The 20,940-nt window shown below is 43.8% G+C and overlaps 1 protein-coding gene across 1 annotated transcript in view; it reads right to left on the bottom strand.

The window, feature by feature from the left end:
• Positions 1-20,940, bottom strand: part of MYO10 (myosin X) — a 262,062-nt gene that overhangs the window by 204,128 nt on the left and 36,994 nt on the right. The window contains exon 2 of the mRNA XM_027520434.1: positions 1,058-1,156. Coding sequence (XP_027376235.1) covers positions 1,058-1,156 — 99 coding nt within the window. The remainder of the gene's footprint in view (positions 1-1,057; positions 1,157-20,940) is intronic.

Here is a 20,940-nt window from a genome sequence, read left to right as displayed (position 1 = left end):
TATTTAAAATAAACAATAAAAAAAAAATAAACAATAAGCACATACTGTATAAGACATGGAACTGTATTCAATACCTGCTAATAATCTATAAGGGAAAAGAATTTGAAATATATATATGTATGTATTCACATATAACCAAATCACTTTGCTGTATACCTGAAACACAACATTGTAAATTAACTATATATGTGTCTGTGTGTGCGCTCAGTCATTCAGTCATGTCTGATTCTTTATGACCCCATGGACTGTCGCCCACCAGGCTCCTCTGTCCATGGGATTTCCCAGACAAGAAAACCGGAACGAGTTGCCATTTCCTCCTCCAGGGGATATTCCTGACCCAGGGATCCAACTCGCATCTCTTGTGTCTCCTGCATTGGTAGGCCCATTCTTTACCAGTGAACCACCTGGACTTCATTTTTTTTTTTATTGTAAATTGGTTTCCTTATAAAATGGAGAAGCTAGGCTCCTTTTCAACTGTCCAAATACAATCAATGGGCCAGTTGGTAGATTCAAGAATTCATTCTCAGTCATTTTCACTTGTTTTACACTAAAGAATGGGCACCCTGGAGCAGTGGTTCCTACAGACAGAGGAGCTTCTTCAGTTGCTTCACAAGGAGGATAAGGAGGCTCAGGAGACGTGGTTTGCTCCATCCTGTCTTTATAGGGACCAGGTCACTGCTACAGTCTCACTGGCAGACCAGTACTCCCAACACGAGGCAAGTTTACAAACTTGAAGGGAAGGTCGCCGTGAAACCAATTACCACCCTATACTTCTGCTTCGTCCTGATCCCCAGGAAGGAAACCAGCCACGTGCAGTGTTCCTCTGTCCTGTCCTGGTTGGAACACTTTGCGTTCCATTTGGGAGAATTTTTTTTATTGTGTCTCTCACACACTCCAGGTGTGCATCACACATTCCTTTTAGGATTCTGTTTCATCACTGAGAAAAGATGCCTAGGGCATGATGGGTGGGGAGCGGGGAATGAACACACGTGCCCTCACTCAGGGCCCCCCGAGGAAGCGAACACAGCTGGTACGAAGCTGCAGGCTCTCTGCTCACCTGACCATAGTCCGTCTGGAACACCACAACGCCCTCCGCGCAGGAGTTTACGGTACTGGGGAAATGCTGGCCGTTTTCTCTCAGCCAGACCCGTGTTCCCTGTAAATAAAACAGACAGAATATAACTATGTGTTGGAACTGCACTTTGTGGCAAAACACCACCCATAAAATTACTATACTTAACTAAATTCCTTAAAAATCACTTTTTGAAAAGCATATGTCTTTCTCAAATAAGCAAGGAATGAATCTTCAAAGAAAGCATCACCCACAGCCATGTGTGTTAGTTGACCAGTCGTGTCCGACTCTGCAACCCTATGGGCTGTAGCCCTCTAGGCTCCTCTGTCCACGGGATATTCCAGGCAAGGATACTGGAGTGGGTTGCCATTTCCTTCTCCAGGGGATCTTCCCGACACAGGGACTGAAGCCAGGTCTCCTGCGTTGCCAGTGGATTCTTTACCATCTGAGCCACCAGGGAAGCCCACATATACCCACAGCCTTACGTATGTACAAGTGGGACTGAGAGCCCCGCCAGACAGAGGAAGAAAAGAAAGGACGGAGAAAATTGTACTAAAATGCAACTGATTTCTGTGGATTATTTTGTTTCCTTCACACACACCCTTTGAGGCAAGCGTCATTACCCACTGTACAGATGGAGAAGTGGAGATCCAGAGGTAGCCTGCCCAGCGTCTCATATGAAGAAACTACAAGTTTAATCAGGTCACCACACTGCTTCGCCCCAAGTTCAGAACACTACAGGACGTTCAGGCTCCAACTTCCCGAGTCCAAGCCCCAAGCACTGGCCCACTTGGAGGGCACTGACTTCCTCCTTGTATAAAGTCCATTGACCTCTCCAAGAGAGAGATTCCGTTTTATAATAAGTATTGCAACCCAGTCCCACCGGTATGAATTTTGGCAGGATTACACCAGATAACAAATGCACCCCAAAGTTTGGAATTACAGCCCAACTTTCAGATCCTACTGTTTTAACCTAGGGCAAAATGTTTTGGCATCGATTTTATTTCTCTTTTTTTACTTCCCCATTGGATAAATGAAATGACAATGAAAATACTTGGCTTTCCAATGCTGAATTTCCTCTTTCTTTGATTTCCCAACATGAAAACAATTTGTTTTCAAGGACAAGTGATAAAAATGTTTGCAGAAATTACTGGGTGTTCACTGGTCATTCAAATTATAAACAGTTACCTTTATGGCAATTCTTATACATGGTGATAGGAATGTAAATTGGTGCAGCCACTATGCAAACAGTATGAAGTTTCCTTAAAAAACTAAAGTGGAACTACCACATAATCCAATAATTCCACTCCTGAGTATATATCCATAAAAGAAAAAAATATTAGTTCCAAAAGATACATGCACCTCAGTGTTCACAGCAGCGCTATTTACAATAGCCAAGACAGGAAAGCAACCCAAGTGCCCATCAGACAACTGGATAAAGAAGATGTGATGTATAGATACATGAAAAGTACTTGGTCATAAAAAATAATGAAATACTGCCATTTGCAGCAATGTGGATGGATCTAGATTAATTGCTGCTGCTGCTGCTGCTAAGTTGCTTCAGTCGTGTCCGACTCTGTGCGACCCCATAGACGGCAGCCCACCAGGCTCCCCCGTCCCTGGGATTCTCCAGGCAAGAACACTGGAGTGGGTTGCCATTTCCTTCTCCAATGCATGAAAGTGAAAAGTGAAAGTGAAGTCGCTCAGTCGTGTCCGACTCTTAGGGACCCCATGGACTGCAGCTCACCAGGCTCCTCTGTCCAGGGGATTTTCCAGGCAAGAGTACTGGAGTGGGGTGCCATTATGTTTAGTGAGATAAGTCAGACAGAGAAAGACAAATACTGTTATGATATCACTTATATAGGGAGTCTAAAAAAATAATACAAACAAACGTATATGCAAAATAGAAACAGACTCACAGGCATGGAAAACAGACTAGTGGTTACCAAAGGGAAAAAGGAGGGAAGAGGGACATATTAGGGGTGTGGGATTAACAAACACAAATTACTATATATAAAACAGATAAGCAAAAAGGATATACTCTATAGCATAGGGAATTATATCCATATCATGCATCATACCCATTAATCCACAATGGCATATAATCTGCAAAAATACTGAACTACTAAGCTGCACACCTGAAACTAACGCAGTAATCTACATCAACTATACTTCAATTAAAAACTACTTAAAATGTTTCCAGTAGTCATGTATGGATGTGAGAGTTGGACTGTGAAGAGGGCTGAGTGCCGAAGAATTGATGCTTTTGAACTGTGGTGTTGGAGAAGACTCTTGAGAGTCCCGTGGACTGCCAGGAGATCCAACCAGTCCATCCTAAAGGAAATCAGTCCAGAATATTCACTGGAAGGACTGATGTTGAAGCTGAAACTCCAATACTTTGGTCACCTGATGCAAAGAGCTGACTCACTGGAAAAGACTCTGATGCTGGGAAAGATTGAGGGCAGGGGGAGAAGGGGACGACAGAGGATGAGATGGTTGGATGGCATCACTGACTCAATGGACATGAGTTTGGGTAAACTCTGGGAGTTGGTGATGAACAGGGAGGCCTGGTGTGCCACCGTCCATGGGGTCACAAAGAGTCAGACACGACTGAGCAACTAAACTGAACTAATTCAAAAAAAAAGAATTACTTTTATGACAATGTATACCCAATGTGCTGCACTTTATTATTCATATTATTTCTACTCCGCTCAATTTCATCAACTCCAACAAAAATGAAACAGTGGAAACACACCAAAATTATCATTTGATACAAGAATAGCACTTAAAGCTCCTTTTACTAGAATTTTCAACCTCATTTCATTGATCTGCTTATTGTTTTAATTTGAGATGTTAAATGAAATAGTCAAATATATTGGTTATACATTTAACTTCTCATGTAAGGGACTACTACTGATCTCAACACAGAGAGAGATAGAAGGGGATAAACAATGTCGAAGTGAACTAAGTATACTCAGCACTTTATGCTGCTTTAAATTATGTTATTACTAGCATAAACAGTAGCTTCCAGTAATAGGGTGTCCCAGTCATGTGCTAAGAGCCTCAATAACACTGATACTAACTTAACCTTTGGTAAGATAGGAATCCTTGCCCTGAAACTCAAGTTCAGAGCTTAAGTCCTTATCTAAAGTCACAAGCTAGTGACCAAACCAGGTCTCAAATCTTTTCAAATTCTTATTCCATACTCTTTCCACACATCACACTATTTGTCTCCTTAAAGTAATTCATGAATAAATAAAATGCACTAGTAGGTCAGAAAACAACTAAAACATCCAGAAAGAAGGACACAACTGCTGGGCAGTCCTGATTTCTTCATTAGCAAACGGCTGTTTTCCAAGAAGAACATTTACTGCAGGCATCTCTAAGACTGCTCTTGTAAATGCCACTTCACACCAAAACTGCACTGTTTGTGATGTTCTAGATAGAGACTTCCAAGTGTCTTAACTACTGTTTCAGCCTTTTTAAAATTCACAGGTCAAGACACTGCAACACTGAAAGCTTTCAAATACCTACATGTAAAGAATCCACCTGCCAATGCAGGAGACTTGGCAGACTCTGCTTCAATCCCTGGGCTGGGAAGATCCCCTGGAGTAGGAAATGGCACCCCACTCCACTATTCTTGCCTGGAAAATCCCATGGACGGAGGAGCCTGGTAGGCTACAGTCCATGGGATCACAAAGAGTCAGACACGACTGAGCACGCAAACACACACTCAAATGGAAACTTTCAAGGTCATAACACAAGAGCTTTTACTCATTAGGTAAAACCATAAATAATCACAATGGACCTCCATCCCAGAATCCTGAGTCCAAAGCTTTCTGTTTGCTATGACTACCACCTGTACTGCTTTGATCCAAAAGGATTTCATGTCTGTTTCCCAAGTCTCAAAATTGTCTATCTATATGAATTAAGATTCTGTTATGAAACATTACTTAATTAATATAAATTGTCACCAGGATTAATATAAACCTCCCGACTCCCAGAGGCTACACAGTGTGCCCTTTCTTTCACTTGAGTTTTGCTGTAGCTCTTTTCGAACCTTCTCATTTGAAAGTATTACCAAGCCCTTTGTTGACACAGTCCTGCCTACATGAAAAACACAATTCAACTTCCTTAGTCCAAAGGTCTTTCTCAACAGGTGTGAAGAGCTGCTGATAAACAAATCTTACAAAATCCAGCCCTGATTTTCAACCCAAAGCCCCCTGTCCAGTTTTCCTGAACAGTGTCTTCCCCAGATAGGAAGGGAAATGCATTCAAAACACCCGCTTTGTTCTCTGAAAAAGTTTAAACAGGCAATTTTCATAGAATCAGACTTGCAAAGTAAAACTGGTGCAATAGATATTTTTTACATAGGTTGTTCTGGGTGGTTTCTCTCAGCCCTCAAACTTTCTGCTTCCATTCGATTCGAAAAGAACACGTACACCCTGGTCCAGAGAAGAGGCCACCCACAGGCATTTGAAAACGAAGTCACAGACAGACATTTACCAGAACATCCAAGTTTGAGTGGAGAAGAAAAATGCACCCAACCATATGCAAACCATTATATTCTGTCATTGTTAAACAGGCTGATAATTTAATGTACAACACAGGCATATGGAGAAAACTCCTAGCATATGGGGAAAATTCACAACTGGAGTAAAAATATGCCTTTAAAAGCAGGTGGAACAAGTTGTATCACAAAATAACACGTTTTATTAAAACTCTGGACGTTTTCATCTTAATCTGAGACAGGTATGTGTTAAATTCAACTTCTAAAAAACTTTTCTGCACACGATGACCATTAAAAGTTTTACAAGATAAAGCACTTGGCCAGAAATTCCCATCTCTTTGAACTTGAGGGCAATCTTGTAAGATAAGGAGACAAGTAATACCATTCCTTTAAAAACTAGGTTCACAGAGATTGCATTTTTCCATTGCCAAGGAATGACTTCCTGGCTGTACTAGAAGACCGACCACACCAAGTGGTTGGTGACAATGTGGAAAAACTGGTGGTGATACAAACTGGTATACCCACCTTGGAAAACGGTTTGGCAGTTTCTTAAAAATCAGAATATAATCTTGCCATATGTCCCAACAATTCAACTCCCAGAAATCTACCTACTCAAAGTTTTTCAAAAGCTTTGTAAGCTAATATTCACAGCAGCATTATTCATAATAGCTGAATTCTAGAAATCACTTGTCAACAGAAGAAAAATGCACAACCTAAAGTTGCAAGTTAGATTTTATGTGGGGACCTTACGGAGGATTACTGCCCGGGCGCCAGCCTCTCAGCTGAGTTAACAGTTCCAAACAAGCAAGGGAGGAGCCAGGATATACTGGAGGTTCTGCTGGGGGGCAAAGAAAAAATGTGGTCCAACACCGAGAGATTACCGCTGATCACAAAACCCAGCATCTCAAGTTAACAATTACAGTGTTTTCCTATGTATGGGAAGATGCAAGAGTCTGGGCTCACTGAATTTATTCCCCAGATATGCGTCTTAACCATCTAGGGCCAGGATGCTATTTTTCTCCATTCTGAATCCCCTCAAGGTACACTGTTGACGGTGGCTACAGTGGCTGATAGTGGGAACCCTCATTTTTTTTTTTTTTTTTTTTACGGGAAAGGCAGGCAATACTTTTTTTTTTGTCCATACATGTCCATCAACTGGTATAGAAATAAAATGTGATGAATCTATACAATGAAAGGCTCAACAATAAAAAAAAAAAAATCACAGAATCACCAAAAAGGAGAAACTCAAAAATATTATGCTAAGTAAAAGAAGCTACACATAAATAAGTATATATCATAGAATTCCATATATACGAAATTTCTGGAAGAGGCAAATTCATAGACGCAGAAACTAGATGCCCAAGGCTAGGTGTCGGGGCAGGGAGACACACTAACTGCATGTGGAAGAAGGAACCTGGGTGGGGAGGCAACGGAATCATTCTAAAACTGAACTGTGCTGATGGCGGCATGACTGTCTAAATGCAACAACTGTCTAAATGCCCTCAACTCCATTCAACTGTAAATCTACAATGGGTGGATTTTCCTGTATGTAATTATACGTGGTCACTAGAAACCATTTAAAAAATTTAAATCCCAGCCTATATACTTCTCAGTGTTACAGGAATATTCTTAACCATTCCATAATGGGACAAACCCAATCATGTCTCTATAATTGAACAATGGTGATGTCAAGAAACACACACACGGGAATAATGATTATGTGTGCGTGCGTGCATACCTAGTCGCTTCAGTCGTGTCCGATTCTTTACGACTGCATGGACCATGGCCTGCCAGGCTCCTCTGTCCATGGGATTCTTCTCCAGCTGTATTAAAACTCTGAAGACTGATCTGTGTTGGGCTCATTAAGTCCCCGCTCTCTATTAACATATAACACCACCCTTATGGCAGAAAGTGAAGAGGAACTAAAGAGCCTCTTGATGAAAGTGAAAGAGGAGAGTGAAAAAGTTGGCTTAAAGCTCAACATTCAGAAAAAGAAGATCATGGCATCTGGTCCCATCACTTCATGGGAAATACATGGGGAAACAGTAGAAACAGTGTCAGACTTTATTTTTGGGGGCTCCAAAATCACTGCAGATGGTGACTGCAGCCATGAAATTAAAAGACACTTACTACTTGGAAGGAAAGTTATGACCAATCTAGATGGCATATTCAAAAGCAGAGACATTACTTTGCCAACAAAGGTCCGTCTAGTCAAGGCTATGGTTTTTCCAGTGGTCATGGATGGATGTGAGAGTTGGACTCTGAAGAAAGCTGAGCACCGAAGAATTGATGCTTTTGAACTGTGGTGTTGGAGAAGACTCTTGAGAGTCCCTTGGACTGCAAAGAGATCCAACCAGTCCATTTTAAAGGAGATTAGCCCTGGGTGTTCTTTGGAAGGACTGATGCTAACGCTGAAACTCCAGTAGTTTGGCCACCTCATGCAAAGAGTTGACTCATTGGAAAAGACTGATGCTGGGAGGGATTGGGGGCAGGAGGAAAAGGGGACAGAGGATGAGATGGCTGGATGGCATCACCGACTCGACGGATGTGAGTCTGAGTGAACTCCGGGAGCTGATGATGGACAGGGAGGCCTAGCGTGCTGCAATTCATGGGGTCGCAAAGAGTCGGACAAGACTTAGCGACTGAACTGAACTGAGGAGGGGCTCAAAGACACAAGGCTACCAGAAGACGTGTCCAAGCTCATCTCCAGATAAGACTCTGTTAGAGAACATGTTGTTGTTTTCTAGTCACTAAGTTGTGTCCAACTCTTTTGTGACCCCATGAACTGTAGCCCACCAGGCTCCTCTGTCTATGGGATTTCCCAGGCAAGAATATTGGAGTGGGGTGCCACTGCCTTCTCCAGGGGATCTTCCTGACCCAGGGCTCCAACCCGTATCTCCTATATCAGCATATGGATTCTTTACCACTGAGCCACCAGGGAAGCCTGTGGTAGAGAGTATCTCTGCTCCAATTATCAGCCTCCCTCCCTGGAAGATAATCACAAATGCCCAGCCAGCTGTGTGTGACCTGCATTAACTCCTTGGGCAAGAAGTTGTACCTGGCATCTTCCTGCTAACATGGAAACACAACGTAGCTTTGCAGAGCCTAAAATACTTACCTTCTGGCCCTTCTGCACAAAAGTTGACTAATCCCCATTTAAGAAGCTAAAAATCACTATCATAGATTCCAACCTGTTGCTGCCCCATTAAAAAAATTTTTTTTCTCTTTTAACTACTACATTTCTCTTCTGCTTTCAAGAATGATTTTCATCCCTGAACTTTGAAAAAAATTAAGTTTAAAAATAAGGTAGGAAAACAACCCTAAAAAGAGATAATGATGATAGACTTTAAATACCATACTGTGTGGCATGTTCTAATTACAGATTCACAGAAAAGAGGACATTCTTTAGTCAAACACACAACTCAGTCTCAGACCCACAACACGGCACCGCACCTATTTTCTCCCATAACTGCCTACTCAGTCCATGTTGAGTGCCACGGTTCAGGAGTCCTAACAACCTACATGATAAAGCCAGTTTGTTTCTGGAATGTGATCTGCCTTTCCTTTTTTTTTTTTTAAAAAAAAAAAAAGAAAGAAAATCTAATAACATTGTAATGGATAAATTAATATGGCTGCTTTTAAAAAAACGTATCTTGAGGAAAGCAGTCAATCTTGAGATAGAGGAAATTAACCAACAACGTTTCCCTGCCTACCTATCTACCTACCTATCTACTTAGCTGCACTGGGTCTTAGCTGCAGCACACAGGATCTTTGATCTTCTAGCTGGGGCATGCAGGATTTTTAGTTACAGCATGTGGAATCTAGTTCTCTAATTAGGGATTGAACCCAGTCCCCCTACATTGGGAGTGTGGAGTCTTAGCCACTAGCCCAGGGAAGTACCTAATATGGCTATTTAAATCTGGAGTATTTTCAACAGCCAAAAGAAAGTTCTTCTTTTTAGCCTGCAATAACCTGGATTTGAAGATGTCTAATATAACAAGTAGGCTGGTGGTTCAGTGGAAGATTCGATCCGTGGGCCAGGAAGAGCCCCTGGAGAAGAAAATGGCAACCCACTCCAGTATTCTTGCCTGAGAAATGCTACGGACAGAGAAGCCTGGAAGGCTACACCACAGGGTCACAGGAGTCAGGCACAACTTAGAAACTAAACACCAACAAATGTGGCAGGCTGGGACATAGGAGATCCTTGTTCTTGAAGATACTGAATTCCAGAAAGGAGATGTGGGTAATAGATCATAGTACAAGAGTTCAAACAGCATTTTTAAAACTGAAATATAATTGACATGTAACACATTAGTTCCAGGTATACAGCATAATGATTTAATATTACTATCTACGGAGAAGTAATCAAGACAATAAATCTAGTTAACATCCATTACCACACATGTTTTTTTTTTCTTATGACAACTTTTAAGATCTACTCTCTTAGCAACTTTCAAATAATCATTCGGTATTATCAAGCATAGCCACCATGCCGTCCATTAGATCTGCAGGGCTTATTTAACAACCGGAAGTCTGTAGCATTTGAAGCTGTTCATTCAATTCCTCCACCCCTCCCTCTGGCAATCACTCATCTGTTTTCTGTACGAGTTCAGGGGGGTGGTTCTGATGGGGAGGGTCCACATATAAGTGAGATCTCTCCTCGTTTATAGTTATCTTTGTTGTTGAAGTAGGAATACCTTTTCATCAACTGAACAGATCTTTTTTTTCCCTAATCCTTATTACTCAAATCTGTCTCAAAGGACACACAGCATTTATAACATACAAAGTTCTAACACAGGGTCCTCCACCTCATCAGTACTGACATTTTGGGTGAGGGAATTATTTGTCGTGGGGGAGGGGACTGTCCTAGTTGAGAACCACTGGTCTAGAGTGAATGGAAAGTTCAGAGCCACAGCCAAAGCAAAGGAGCTTTCAAACCCCATTAACCGAAAGCAGACTCCACTGTCTCAATTCTAGGAATTTCCACAACCTCCTGAAGTCGGATCAGCCCAGACATGACCTACCTGGGGCAGATCTAATTTCCGGTGACCTTGGCTCGGTTCTTACAGAAGGAAGGGGTTGGGTGCGGGGAGGGAGTGCTGCAGAATGTGATTCAAAACATCTGACGACAGAAGGAGCAAGGTCTCCGTAGCAGCCGGCTGGATGGCAGTACTAGGGGGCCTCTCTCCTTTTCCTCTTTTCTGTCTACTCAGCCGTTTGGGGGTTTTCTTACAGGTACTTTTCATGTTTCCTGGAGAAGGGAATGGCAGCCCACTCCAGTATTCTTGCCTGGAGAATCCCATGGAGAGAGGAGCCTGGCGGGCTTCAGTCCATCCGGTCACAAAGAGTTGGACACAACTGTGTGGCTAACACACTTTCATGTTTAGATCTAACAACGTTTTTATGCAGACAATTGGAACCCACACAGACAAAAGCCCGCTCAAAACCTGTGCTCTTTCACCTCGGGGGAGATTTCAACCCTAAGTGCTTGCAAACCTCAGTGCAAAACTTATCAACAGGTCTGGAAATGGTGAAGGTGAGAACGAAGTACAGCGTCATCACGTGTCCAAAGTGAGCATGAAAAATGCGGTGCGAACAAGAGCGGCGGGGACAAAAGGGGCCCTGCTGGCTGGAGATGGACTCAGGAGACTCAGAAATGAAAGGAAAAGGGGCAACCCAAGACGTCTCTCCTGCAGAGACAGCCGCACCTCGGGAGGGGACCCGGGAAAAGTGAAGCAGCTTCGTGGCCACTGACCCCAACGTCCCGGCCGCCATGGGTGATCTGCAGGTCCACCTGCCACGGAGCAGGGAGAGCAGAGCACAGGGCCACCAAGGTGAGTGGTCCCCGGACTCACTTCCTGCATGTGACCGCAGGGCTTCAGACCTAAGGCTGGGACCTTCTTCGGCACTATTGCATCAGAGTCCGAAAAGCAGATGGTTTCAGGCTCAGTTCTCAAAGAATGCAGAATTCAGCTAGCACGGGGCCAGCACCGACTGCTGAGGACAGAAAAGGAATGTGCTGTGAGCATATCGCCCGGGATGTCAGAAATACGTGGTATGAAGATCCCCAGTGTGTCCCACGTCACCGGGGCTGTGGAGGAGCAGTGGTATTTGCTTTCTATAATAAGCAACGCCAAGGACAACTGTTCTACACCCTTCAGAGCTGAGGCCGCCATTAAATTCCAAGGGAAAATGTGTGGCTGACACTTGTTCAGGACTCACAGACATAACCCCTCCCATACAACCACTCCCAAAGGCTACGTGACAAGCGCTGCGTAACTCCCCAGACTGGCCTATAGAAGCCCTTGAAGGCACTGCTCTTTTAATAAGGGATGTATTCCAGCTATCTGTAGCTGTAATGTGTTTGCGGCTATTAGTTATGTCATCGTGGTCATCATAAACATCATTTCCTGGAAATATGAGCCTCAGTATCTTTTACAGCACTATTCCCACAGCAAGATATGTCATGTCCCGAACACCTGACCATAAACACACCTAAACACCGTACGGCTGTAAAACGAGGCTGCCTACATTCAATAAAGTTCACCATCTGTCCCATGCCTCGCCACAGTTCCCAGTGAGAAGGGCCACGTGGCATGCATTTCCCGCTGTCCGCCCATAAGGTCAGACTGTCACCACCATGAGCCACTGCTTTCACGGGGACAATGACATGTAAAGTACATGAGCAGTAGGAGGTGGAAAGGGAAAAGAAAAAAGAAAACGGTGAAAGATTTTGCCAACAATAAACTAATCTTTGTTCAATGTTCCTCAGGTAAAGATGCAAAGACTCATCGGTGTCCCCCACTCATAATCAAAACCAAAGCAAACTATGCTAAATGGCAAGACACCTGACTTATGAAATTGTAATTCTTTTTGTTGTTGTTCAGTCACTATGCTGCGTCCTATTCTTTGGGACCCCACGGATTGCAGCACGCCATGCTTCCTTGTCCTTCACCATCTCCTGGAGCTTGCTCAAACTCATGTCCATTGAGTCGGTGATGCCATCCAACCATCTCATCCTCTGTCGCCCCCTTCTCCCCACTGCCTTCAATCTTTCCCAGCATCAGGGTCTTTTCCAACGAGGCGATTCTTCGCATCTGGTGGCCAAAGGATTGAAGCTTCCACTCCAGTATCAGTCCTTCCGATGAATACTCAGGGTTGGTTTCCTTAATGAGTTTATTCCCAATTCTGGGCTTCCAAACTTGCCAACTGATTCCATCCTGGTTTTATATTTTGATTTTCCCTACCTTCTTCTCAACTCCTCCTAACAACTTTTCAGTTACTCTACTGAACTACAGTGACTAGAAGTAATCTCAGAAAGAGTAACACTGAAAGAAATGAATCCTCTCCAAGTTGCTGAGACAATCTCAGACAGTGTAGGAACGTGACAATCCAAGGACCAAAAAACAAATTATTCTGTCTAGTAGCTAACCAATCATCACACAGCTAACACATGCGTCTAAAAGAAAACAGAAAATGAACCCGAAGAATCAGCCAACACATTTAAAATTCATTCAATCTGTAAGTCACTTTACCCATAAATCCATCTACCCATCAATCCAGCCACCTTTCCACAAGTCCATCCTTCCTACCAGCATCTTTTGAGCCCCCTCGTGTGTACCAGGCACTCTGAAAGATTCACCAGTATGTAAGTACCCTACATACAAACGAGTTCAGTTCCGAGAGCGTGTCTGGAAGTCCAATTTGTTCATAAATCCAACAAGGTTAGCCCAAGTACTCAACTACAATTAGACATATAGTACTGTAATAGGTTTATAATACTTTTTATGCAAATAGTACATTAAAAAAACAGACACAAAAAAATGAAACATTTTTAATCTTAAGGTACAGTACCTTGATAAGTACTATAGTACAACAGCTGGCATATGGGGGCTGGCATTGAGTGAACAGGCAAGAAGAGTCACTGACTAGAGGAGGGAGAGGAGGTGGGATATGGTAGAGCTGAAGGATTGTGAGCAGCAGAAGACAGAGGACCAGCTGCAATTGTCCTGATGCTGACGGAACAACATCATGACAACATGATGGAACAACATCAGACAACTCATGCCTCATACTGATGGAACGCGTGTTCACATCTTGGAAAAGTTTGCAACTTGAAGGTTCGTGCATAGGGGACTTACTGTACATAAAATCATTCCTGCTCTAAAACATTTACAATATATTGGAGGTAAAACTATGCCTATTCTAATACTCTCTACCTAGTGTCTTTCTTCTGAAGCAAGGAATTATGTAACAGGAGGAGCCAAAGAACAAGACAAGAAAGAGAAGTAGGTAGCTGGGAGAAGGCCAAGCAGACTTTATAAAATGAGCACAACTGTTCTAAGAACTCTTAAAAAATAGTGGGAAATCCTCTCTCAGGGACACAAAACAACTGGCTTCAGAAGTGCATTCCATTCTTCCTTTTAGTGGAAACAGTAGGAGATACAGAACAGGAGGGACAATAAAAAGCCATCACATGGTGTTTCACTCCTCACGGAACACAACACCAGGTGTCCTTTACTTCCCAGTTCCTGGAGGTTTGTCCTCTCCTATTCTTGACAAGAATAATTAAAAAAAAAAAAAACCCAACAAAAACTGGTTAAGATAATCTTGATGAAATCCTGGCTGTGTTCTGGCTACCATCTGTTTTTAGAAAAAATACACAAACGTACTCGAAACAGGAGTTTGTTGTTACTTCATAAAAACGAATGACCCAAGAACACAGTAGGAAGTAAATAAACTTAAAACAGCTATTTCTCATTTCAGCTGCGTGCATACTCATTAATTCCTTTGCAGAATTTTATTGAAGTTCAAGAACATTTAATCTTTTTCATAAAACCCTACTTCCTGAATTAAGAGTTGCTTAAGAGATCTTCTAGCACCATCAAAGAGACAGATAACATGTTGGTGAGAACATGAAAAAAGTAGAACACGCAAACCCTGCTGGCAAGAATGTAAAATAGTGCAGCTGCCGTGGGAAATGGTCTGGCTGATCCTCAGAAGGTTAAACATAGTTACTATACGACCTGGGGATTCCACTCCCAGCTATATATCCACGGGAAATGAAAACATATGGCCACACAAAAACCTGTACACAAATGTTCCCAGCAGCATTATTCCCAAGAGCCCAAATGGGGAAACAGACTGAAGGACAGATTCTTTCAAAATGTACTCAGAGAAGGGAGTACTATTCAGTGATTAAAAAAGGATGAAGAACTGATACATATTACAACATGGAGGAGCCTTGAAAACATTACTCTAAGTCAAAGCTCTGGTTTATCCATAGTTATGTATGGATGTGAGAGTTAGACCATAAAGTAAGCCGAGTGCCGAATAACTGATGCTTCTGAGCTGTGGTGTTGGAGAAGACTCTTGAGAGTCCCTTGGACTGCAAGGAGATCCAAGCAGTCCATCCTAAAGGTGATCAGTCCTGAATATTCATTGGAAGGACTGATGCTGAAGCTCCAATACTTTGGCCACCTGATGCAAAGAACTGACCCATTGGAAAAGACCCTGATGCTGGAAAAGATTGAAGGCGGGGAGGAGAAGGGGACAACAGAGGATGAGATGGCTGGATGGCATCACCAACTAGGTGGACATGAGTTTGAATAAGCTCCGGGAATTGGTGATGGACAGGGAAGCCTGGCATGCTGCAGCCCATGGGGTCACAAAGAGTTGGACACGATTGGGCGACTGAACTGAAGTCAAAGCACCCAGCTTCCAAGGACCACATATTGTTTGATTCCATGTATATGAAATATCCAGAAGGAAAAGCCATAGAGACAGAAAGTAGATTGCTGGCTGCCGAGGGCAGGTGTAGACAGCGACTGGAAACAGGGGATGACTGCTAAGAGGCGTGGGGTTCCCTTTTTGAGTAATGAAAATATTCTAGAGTTAGAGACTGGTGATGGCTACACAACTTTTAGTACATATTAGTAAGAATCTGCTTGCAATGCAGGAGACATGGGTTTGATCTCTGGGTCAGGAAGATCCCCTGGAAAAGGGAATGGCTGCCCACTCCAGTATTCTTGCCAGGAGAATCCCATGGACAGAGGAGCCTAGTGGGCTATGGTCCACAGGGTTGCAAAGAGTTGGACACAACTGAGCGACTAACATGCAAATATTCATTCTAGTACTATATTTAGTGAATATACTAAAACCCACTGAACTGAATACTTTAAAAGGCTCACCACTTTATGTGAATTGTCTCACATATAACAAGAGGAGATGGGGAGAGAGACAAATTGCTGCAAGAGAAACAGGCTTGTACCCTCATTCACTCCCTGGATCCAGTTATTCCACAAGCCATCTTCACCTCTGGCCTCGCTCACGGCATAGGCCAAGAAAGTCCTCTTTCCAGTTTACACTGGTTTGGACTGAGTCACCATCATTTACAGGCAAGGGAAAATCAGCTATTACTTTTGCAGCAAAGGTCATGACTTTCAGAAGCCATCTAGAGAGCAATGCACTCAGTCCTGTCAACGACCACAAGTTGATATGTTTTCCCTAGATCATCAAAACAAGAGTTATTTCAGTGCTTTGACTATGTGACACGTGTTATACTAGAACTTTTATCAGCTGTATGATAGGAGGTGGGCTTCCCTAGAAGCTCAGTTGGTAAAGAATTGGCCTGCCATGCAGGAGACCCAGATTCAATCCCCGGGTTGGGAAGATCCCCTGAAGAAGGAAAATGGCAACCCACTCCAGTATTCTTGCCTGGAGAATCCCATGGACAGAGGAGCCTGGTGGGCTACAGTCCATGGGGTCACAAGACTTAGCAACTAAACCACCACCACCACGATAGGAGGCAAGAATGGGTTTGTTTCACCAGCCAGTGAATTCCCAGCACCTGGAACAAGTGACAGATAAGTGTTCATTCACTCAACCTCAAATCCTAGGTCAGCACCTGCTCACACATCAGGGAACAAACAGGAGCACCTGCAGGAACGGTGCTGCTCACAGAGAGACAGAGGGCCACTCAAGACGTCAGTAAGCGGCCGAAGAAACCCCACCGAACACTGCCCTGGAAGGTGTGGACTCAAACCCAGCCCTACTACACGTAGCTCAGAACCGCTGTTAATTACTTGAGACTATTCCACACTAAACAAGGAGTCATTCAATTTGTCCGCTGTACGAGATCACACGAGATGGCTCGCCAAAGTGCTCCAAAGCCACAGGGCCCCTGACACAACGTGGCAGCGTCTATATTTGGGGTCTTGCTGCCAGCACCTCCCACGTCACACCCAGGATGGCTTTCAGCACTCATACGGCTTTCATTTCGCTTTCCTCTAAACACTGTGCTACAGAACCTAAGAACACACAGACCTCGTTTAACTAACCACGGGAACTAACCTCTCCTCTCAACCACCAAAACTACAGCTTTGGCCGTGTTCCAGCCACCAGGCACTTAAAAATAACTTACAGACACGCTACACCCATCAGGAAGGTGACCAGGGGGTACTGGGGAGGATGAAACAGTTTAAATGAACTAAGTGCCTATGTGTGTTCCACTTGAGATCTACCAAGACTTTACCTAAATAAAATAATTTCTTTCCTGTGACAAAACTCAGTCCATCTCTTCTGGGGTTCCAGAGAAATCTGGGTAGAGAATGACATTTTCATTAAGAGGCAGCCTATGTGCCAGCCACGTGGCAACGCCAGGTTATGTCTCCATCACTAACTCAGGCTGAGATCCGAGATTCTTCTCCAAGGATACAGACCTCTGTGTCCGAGGATGAGTACAAGACACGGAGGAGGGCATACAGGCATTGGGTGTAGGAGAGGCCAGAGAGGCCACAGAACGCACTGGGTTTTGTGGTAGTGGTTCTGCCGTTTAAGTCAACCTTTTCTTTTTGAATAGTTTTGGATTATAATTTATAAAGAAGTTGCAAAGCTAATCCAGATGGTCTGCACACATTTATTCAGGCAGGTCCCCCAACTGCTGACACCTTACATTCATCACAGAGAAGGAGCCAACACAGGTGCATGACCATGAACGCAATCCAACCTTCCTGTGGATTTCACACCAGTGTTTCCCTAATGTCCTTCTCCCATCCCAGGATCCCATCCAACACACCCTACCTACTTGTCACGCCTCCTTAGGCCTTCTCTGCTCTGTGACAGTGTTTAAAGGCCTGGACAGTTGTGAGGAGTACAGGTCAGGTGTTCTGTAGAATGGTCCCTCCAAGCAGGCACTGTCTTAGGTTTTTTTCTCCAGGTTAGATGTGTGCGTCATGGTTTCCAATGATGGTTCAAATCCAGCGGTCCAATTGCCTGAATGGGAATCCTGGCTTCACTGTCTCTTAGCCTCTGGGACAAATTATCTTTCACAGCCCTCAATTTCCTCATCTATGGAAGAGCATAAATAAACCCTCCCTCCCTCCAGGGCACTTTGGGGCTAACTCTGAGAACGAAGGGGGCTGATAATCAGGACTTTTCCACCGAAAGCCTAAGTGGCCACCGATGGTTTAAACAAAGATGCCGGGCCAGAGACACAGAATGAAGACTTGTAACAGACAGACCTGGCTTCCAGAAACCTGCAGGCCAATGAAGTTTACGTGGATCATTTAAAGTTGACACCATAGGACTAATCTGGGCACAGGTACAGAGTACCCACATGTGTGGGTGTTGGTGAAGGAAGCAGGCCTCACAGGAACAGGATTCTGAGAATGAACAGGACAGACCCCATGGGCCAGGGGGAGTCATAAGGTGAAAGGTCCCATTTTCTGCAAATTAGCCAAGGACCAGTGTAGATGCAGATACATTATCAACTGGCTTACCTGCTCTACTTAATCAGCACATGTATTATGAATGGGCTTCCCAATGGCTCTAGTGGTAATGAACCCACCTGCCAATGCAGGAGGGCACAGGTTCCATCTCTGGGTTGGGAAGATCCCCCGCAGAAGTAAATGGCTACCCACTCCAGGAGAATCTCAAGGACAGAGGAGCCTGGTGGGCTACAGTCCACAGGGTCGTAAAGAGTCAGCCACGGCTGAGCATCTGAGCACAAGAGCACAAACTACAAAAAGCTTAGCACATCGAACAACGAAGGAATGCACCTTCCTCTAGTCTAAGAAAGAGAAGCCTCAAACTCCAACCAACCAAGCTCAAGGAACTACCGAAGTCTCCCCAGTTACTCATAAAATGAGGCCAAATTACATTGTTTTCCAATGCAACAGACTTTTTTACAACTATGCTTGTTAAAAAATACACAGAAAAACCCAGCAGCCCAGTCTTTGAGATATTAACTTTTTTTTTTTTAAACTTTACAATATTGTATTAGTTTTGCCAAATATCGAAATGAATCCACCACAGGTATACCTGTGTTCCCCATCCTGAACCCTCCTCCCTCCTCCCTCCCCATACCCTCACTCTGGGTTGTCCCAGTGCACCAGCCCCAACATCCAGTATCGTGCATCGAACCTGGACTGGCGACTCGTTTCATACATGATATTATACATGTTTCACTGCCATTCTCCCAAATCTCCCCACCCTCTCCCTCTCCCACAGAGTCCATAAGACTGATCTATACATCAGTGTCTTTTTGCTGTCTCGTACCCCGGGTTATTGTTACCATCTTTCTAAATTCCATATATATGCGTTAGTATACTGTATTGGTGCTTTTCTTTCTGGCTTACTTCACTCTGTATAATAGGTTCCAGTTTCATCCATCTCATTAGAACTGATTCAAATGTATTCTTTTTAATGGCTGAGTAATACTCCATTGTGTATATGTACCACAGCTTTCTTATCCATTCATCTGCTGATGGGCATCTAGGTTGCTTCCATGTCCTGGCTATTATAAACAGTGCTGCGATGAACATTGGGGTACACATGTCTCTTTCCCTTCTGGTTTCCTCAGTGTGTATGCCCAGCAGTGGGATTGCTGGATCATAAGGCAGTTCTATTTCCAGTTTTTTAAGGAATCTCCACACGGTTCTCCATAGTGGCTGTACTAGTTTGCATCCCCACCAACAGTGTAAGAGAGTTCCCTTTTATCCACACCCTCTCCAGCATTTATTGCTTGTAGACTTTTGGATCGCAGCCATTCTGACTGGTGTGAAATGGTACCTCATAGTGGTTTTGATTTGCATTTCTCTGATAATGAGTGATGTTGAGCATCTTTTCATGTGTTTGTTAGCCATCTGTATGTCTTCTTTGGAGAAATGTCTATTTAGTTCTTTGGCCCATTTTTTGATTGGGTCATTTATTTTTCTGGAGTTGAGCTGTAGGAGTTGCTTGTATATTTTTGAGATTAGTTGTTTGTCCATTGCTTCATTTGCTATTATTTTCTCCCATTCTGAAGGCTGCCTTTTCACCTTGCTAATAGTTTCCTTTGTTGTGCAGAAGCTTTTAAGTTTAATTAGGTCCCATTTGTTTATTTTTGCTTTTATTTCCAATATTCTGGGAGGTGGGTCATAGAGGATCCTGCTGTGATGTATGTCGGAGAGTGTTTTGCCTATGTTCTCCTCTAGGAGTTTTATAGTTTCTGGTCTCACGTTGAGATCTTTAATCCATTTTGAGTTTATTTTTGTGTATGGTGTTAGAAAGTGTTCTAGTTTCATTCTTTTACAAGTGGTTGACCAGTTTTCCCAGCACCACTTGTTAAAGAGATTGTCTTTAATCCATTGTATATTCTTGCCTCCTTTGTCAAAGATAAGGTGTCCATATGTGTGTGGATTTATCTCTGGGCTTTCTATTTTGTTCCATTGATTAATATTTCTGTCTTTGAATTCCACCTCAGTCCATAAGACTCAGTCACTCATAGCTTGGAAATTCTCAAGCTCTTGTTGAGTAGAATCGATGCGTAGGCTGAAGAGGGGCCAGGGGCTGTAGTAAGACCCCACTGGGGTGGACAAGAATAAGCCAAGCCCAGGGACAAGGGGGTGGGATGAAGTCTGGGGCCTGCAGACAAGTAGGCCCCAGGGCCCATGGCAGGTAACACAAAGGCCTGGGTCCTGACATTCAGGGAAGTTCCTCTGGGCTTCTCGGCACCCTCTCCCCGACCTCTGAATGCCAGGCCCTACCCAGACCAAAGTGGTCTCCCCTTTCCGTTCCTAGGGAACCTCTCACTACCTGCCAGCCAGTGGTGGGAACAGGCTCAGTCTGCAAAGAGTTGCTTCCCCAGCCATAGACCTGAGGAAATTTCCTAGGAGGGGAGTCTTCTCTCCCACACCCCTCAACTCCATCCTTCCTAAACCACTCCAGCCACAGCTGAAGCCAAGCTCTGGGGACAGACACACACATACACAAACCCAGACACACACAAACCCAGACACACACACACACAAACCCAGACACAAACCCAGACACACACACACACACACACTACCCTACTCAGTCAACAGCTGAATTCGTG

This window comes from Bos indicus x Bos taurus, chromosome 20 (genome assembly GCF_003369695.1).
Source record: "Bos indicus x Bos taurus breed Angus x Brahman F1 hybrid chromosome 20, Bos_hybrid_MaternalHap_v2.0, whole genome shotgun sequence".
NCBI classification, from domain to species: domain Eukaryota; kingdom Metazoa; phylum Chordata; class Mammalia; order Artiodactyla; family Bovidae; genus Bos; species Bos indicus x Bos taurus.
The sequence above is the reverse complement of the archived record's forward strand: the minus strand, read 5'-3'. Positions and strand labels throughout refer to the sequence as shown.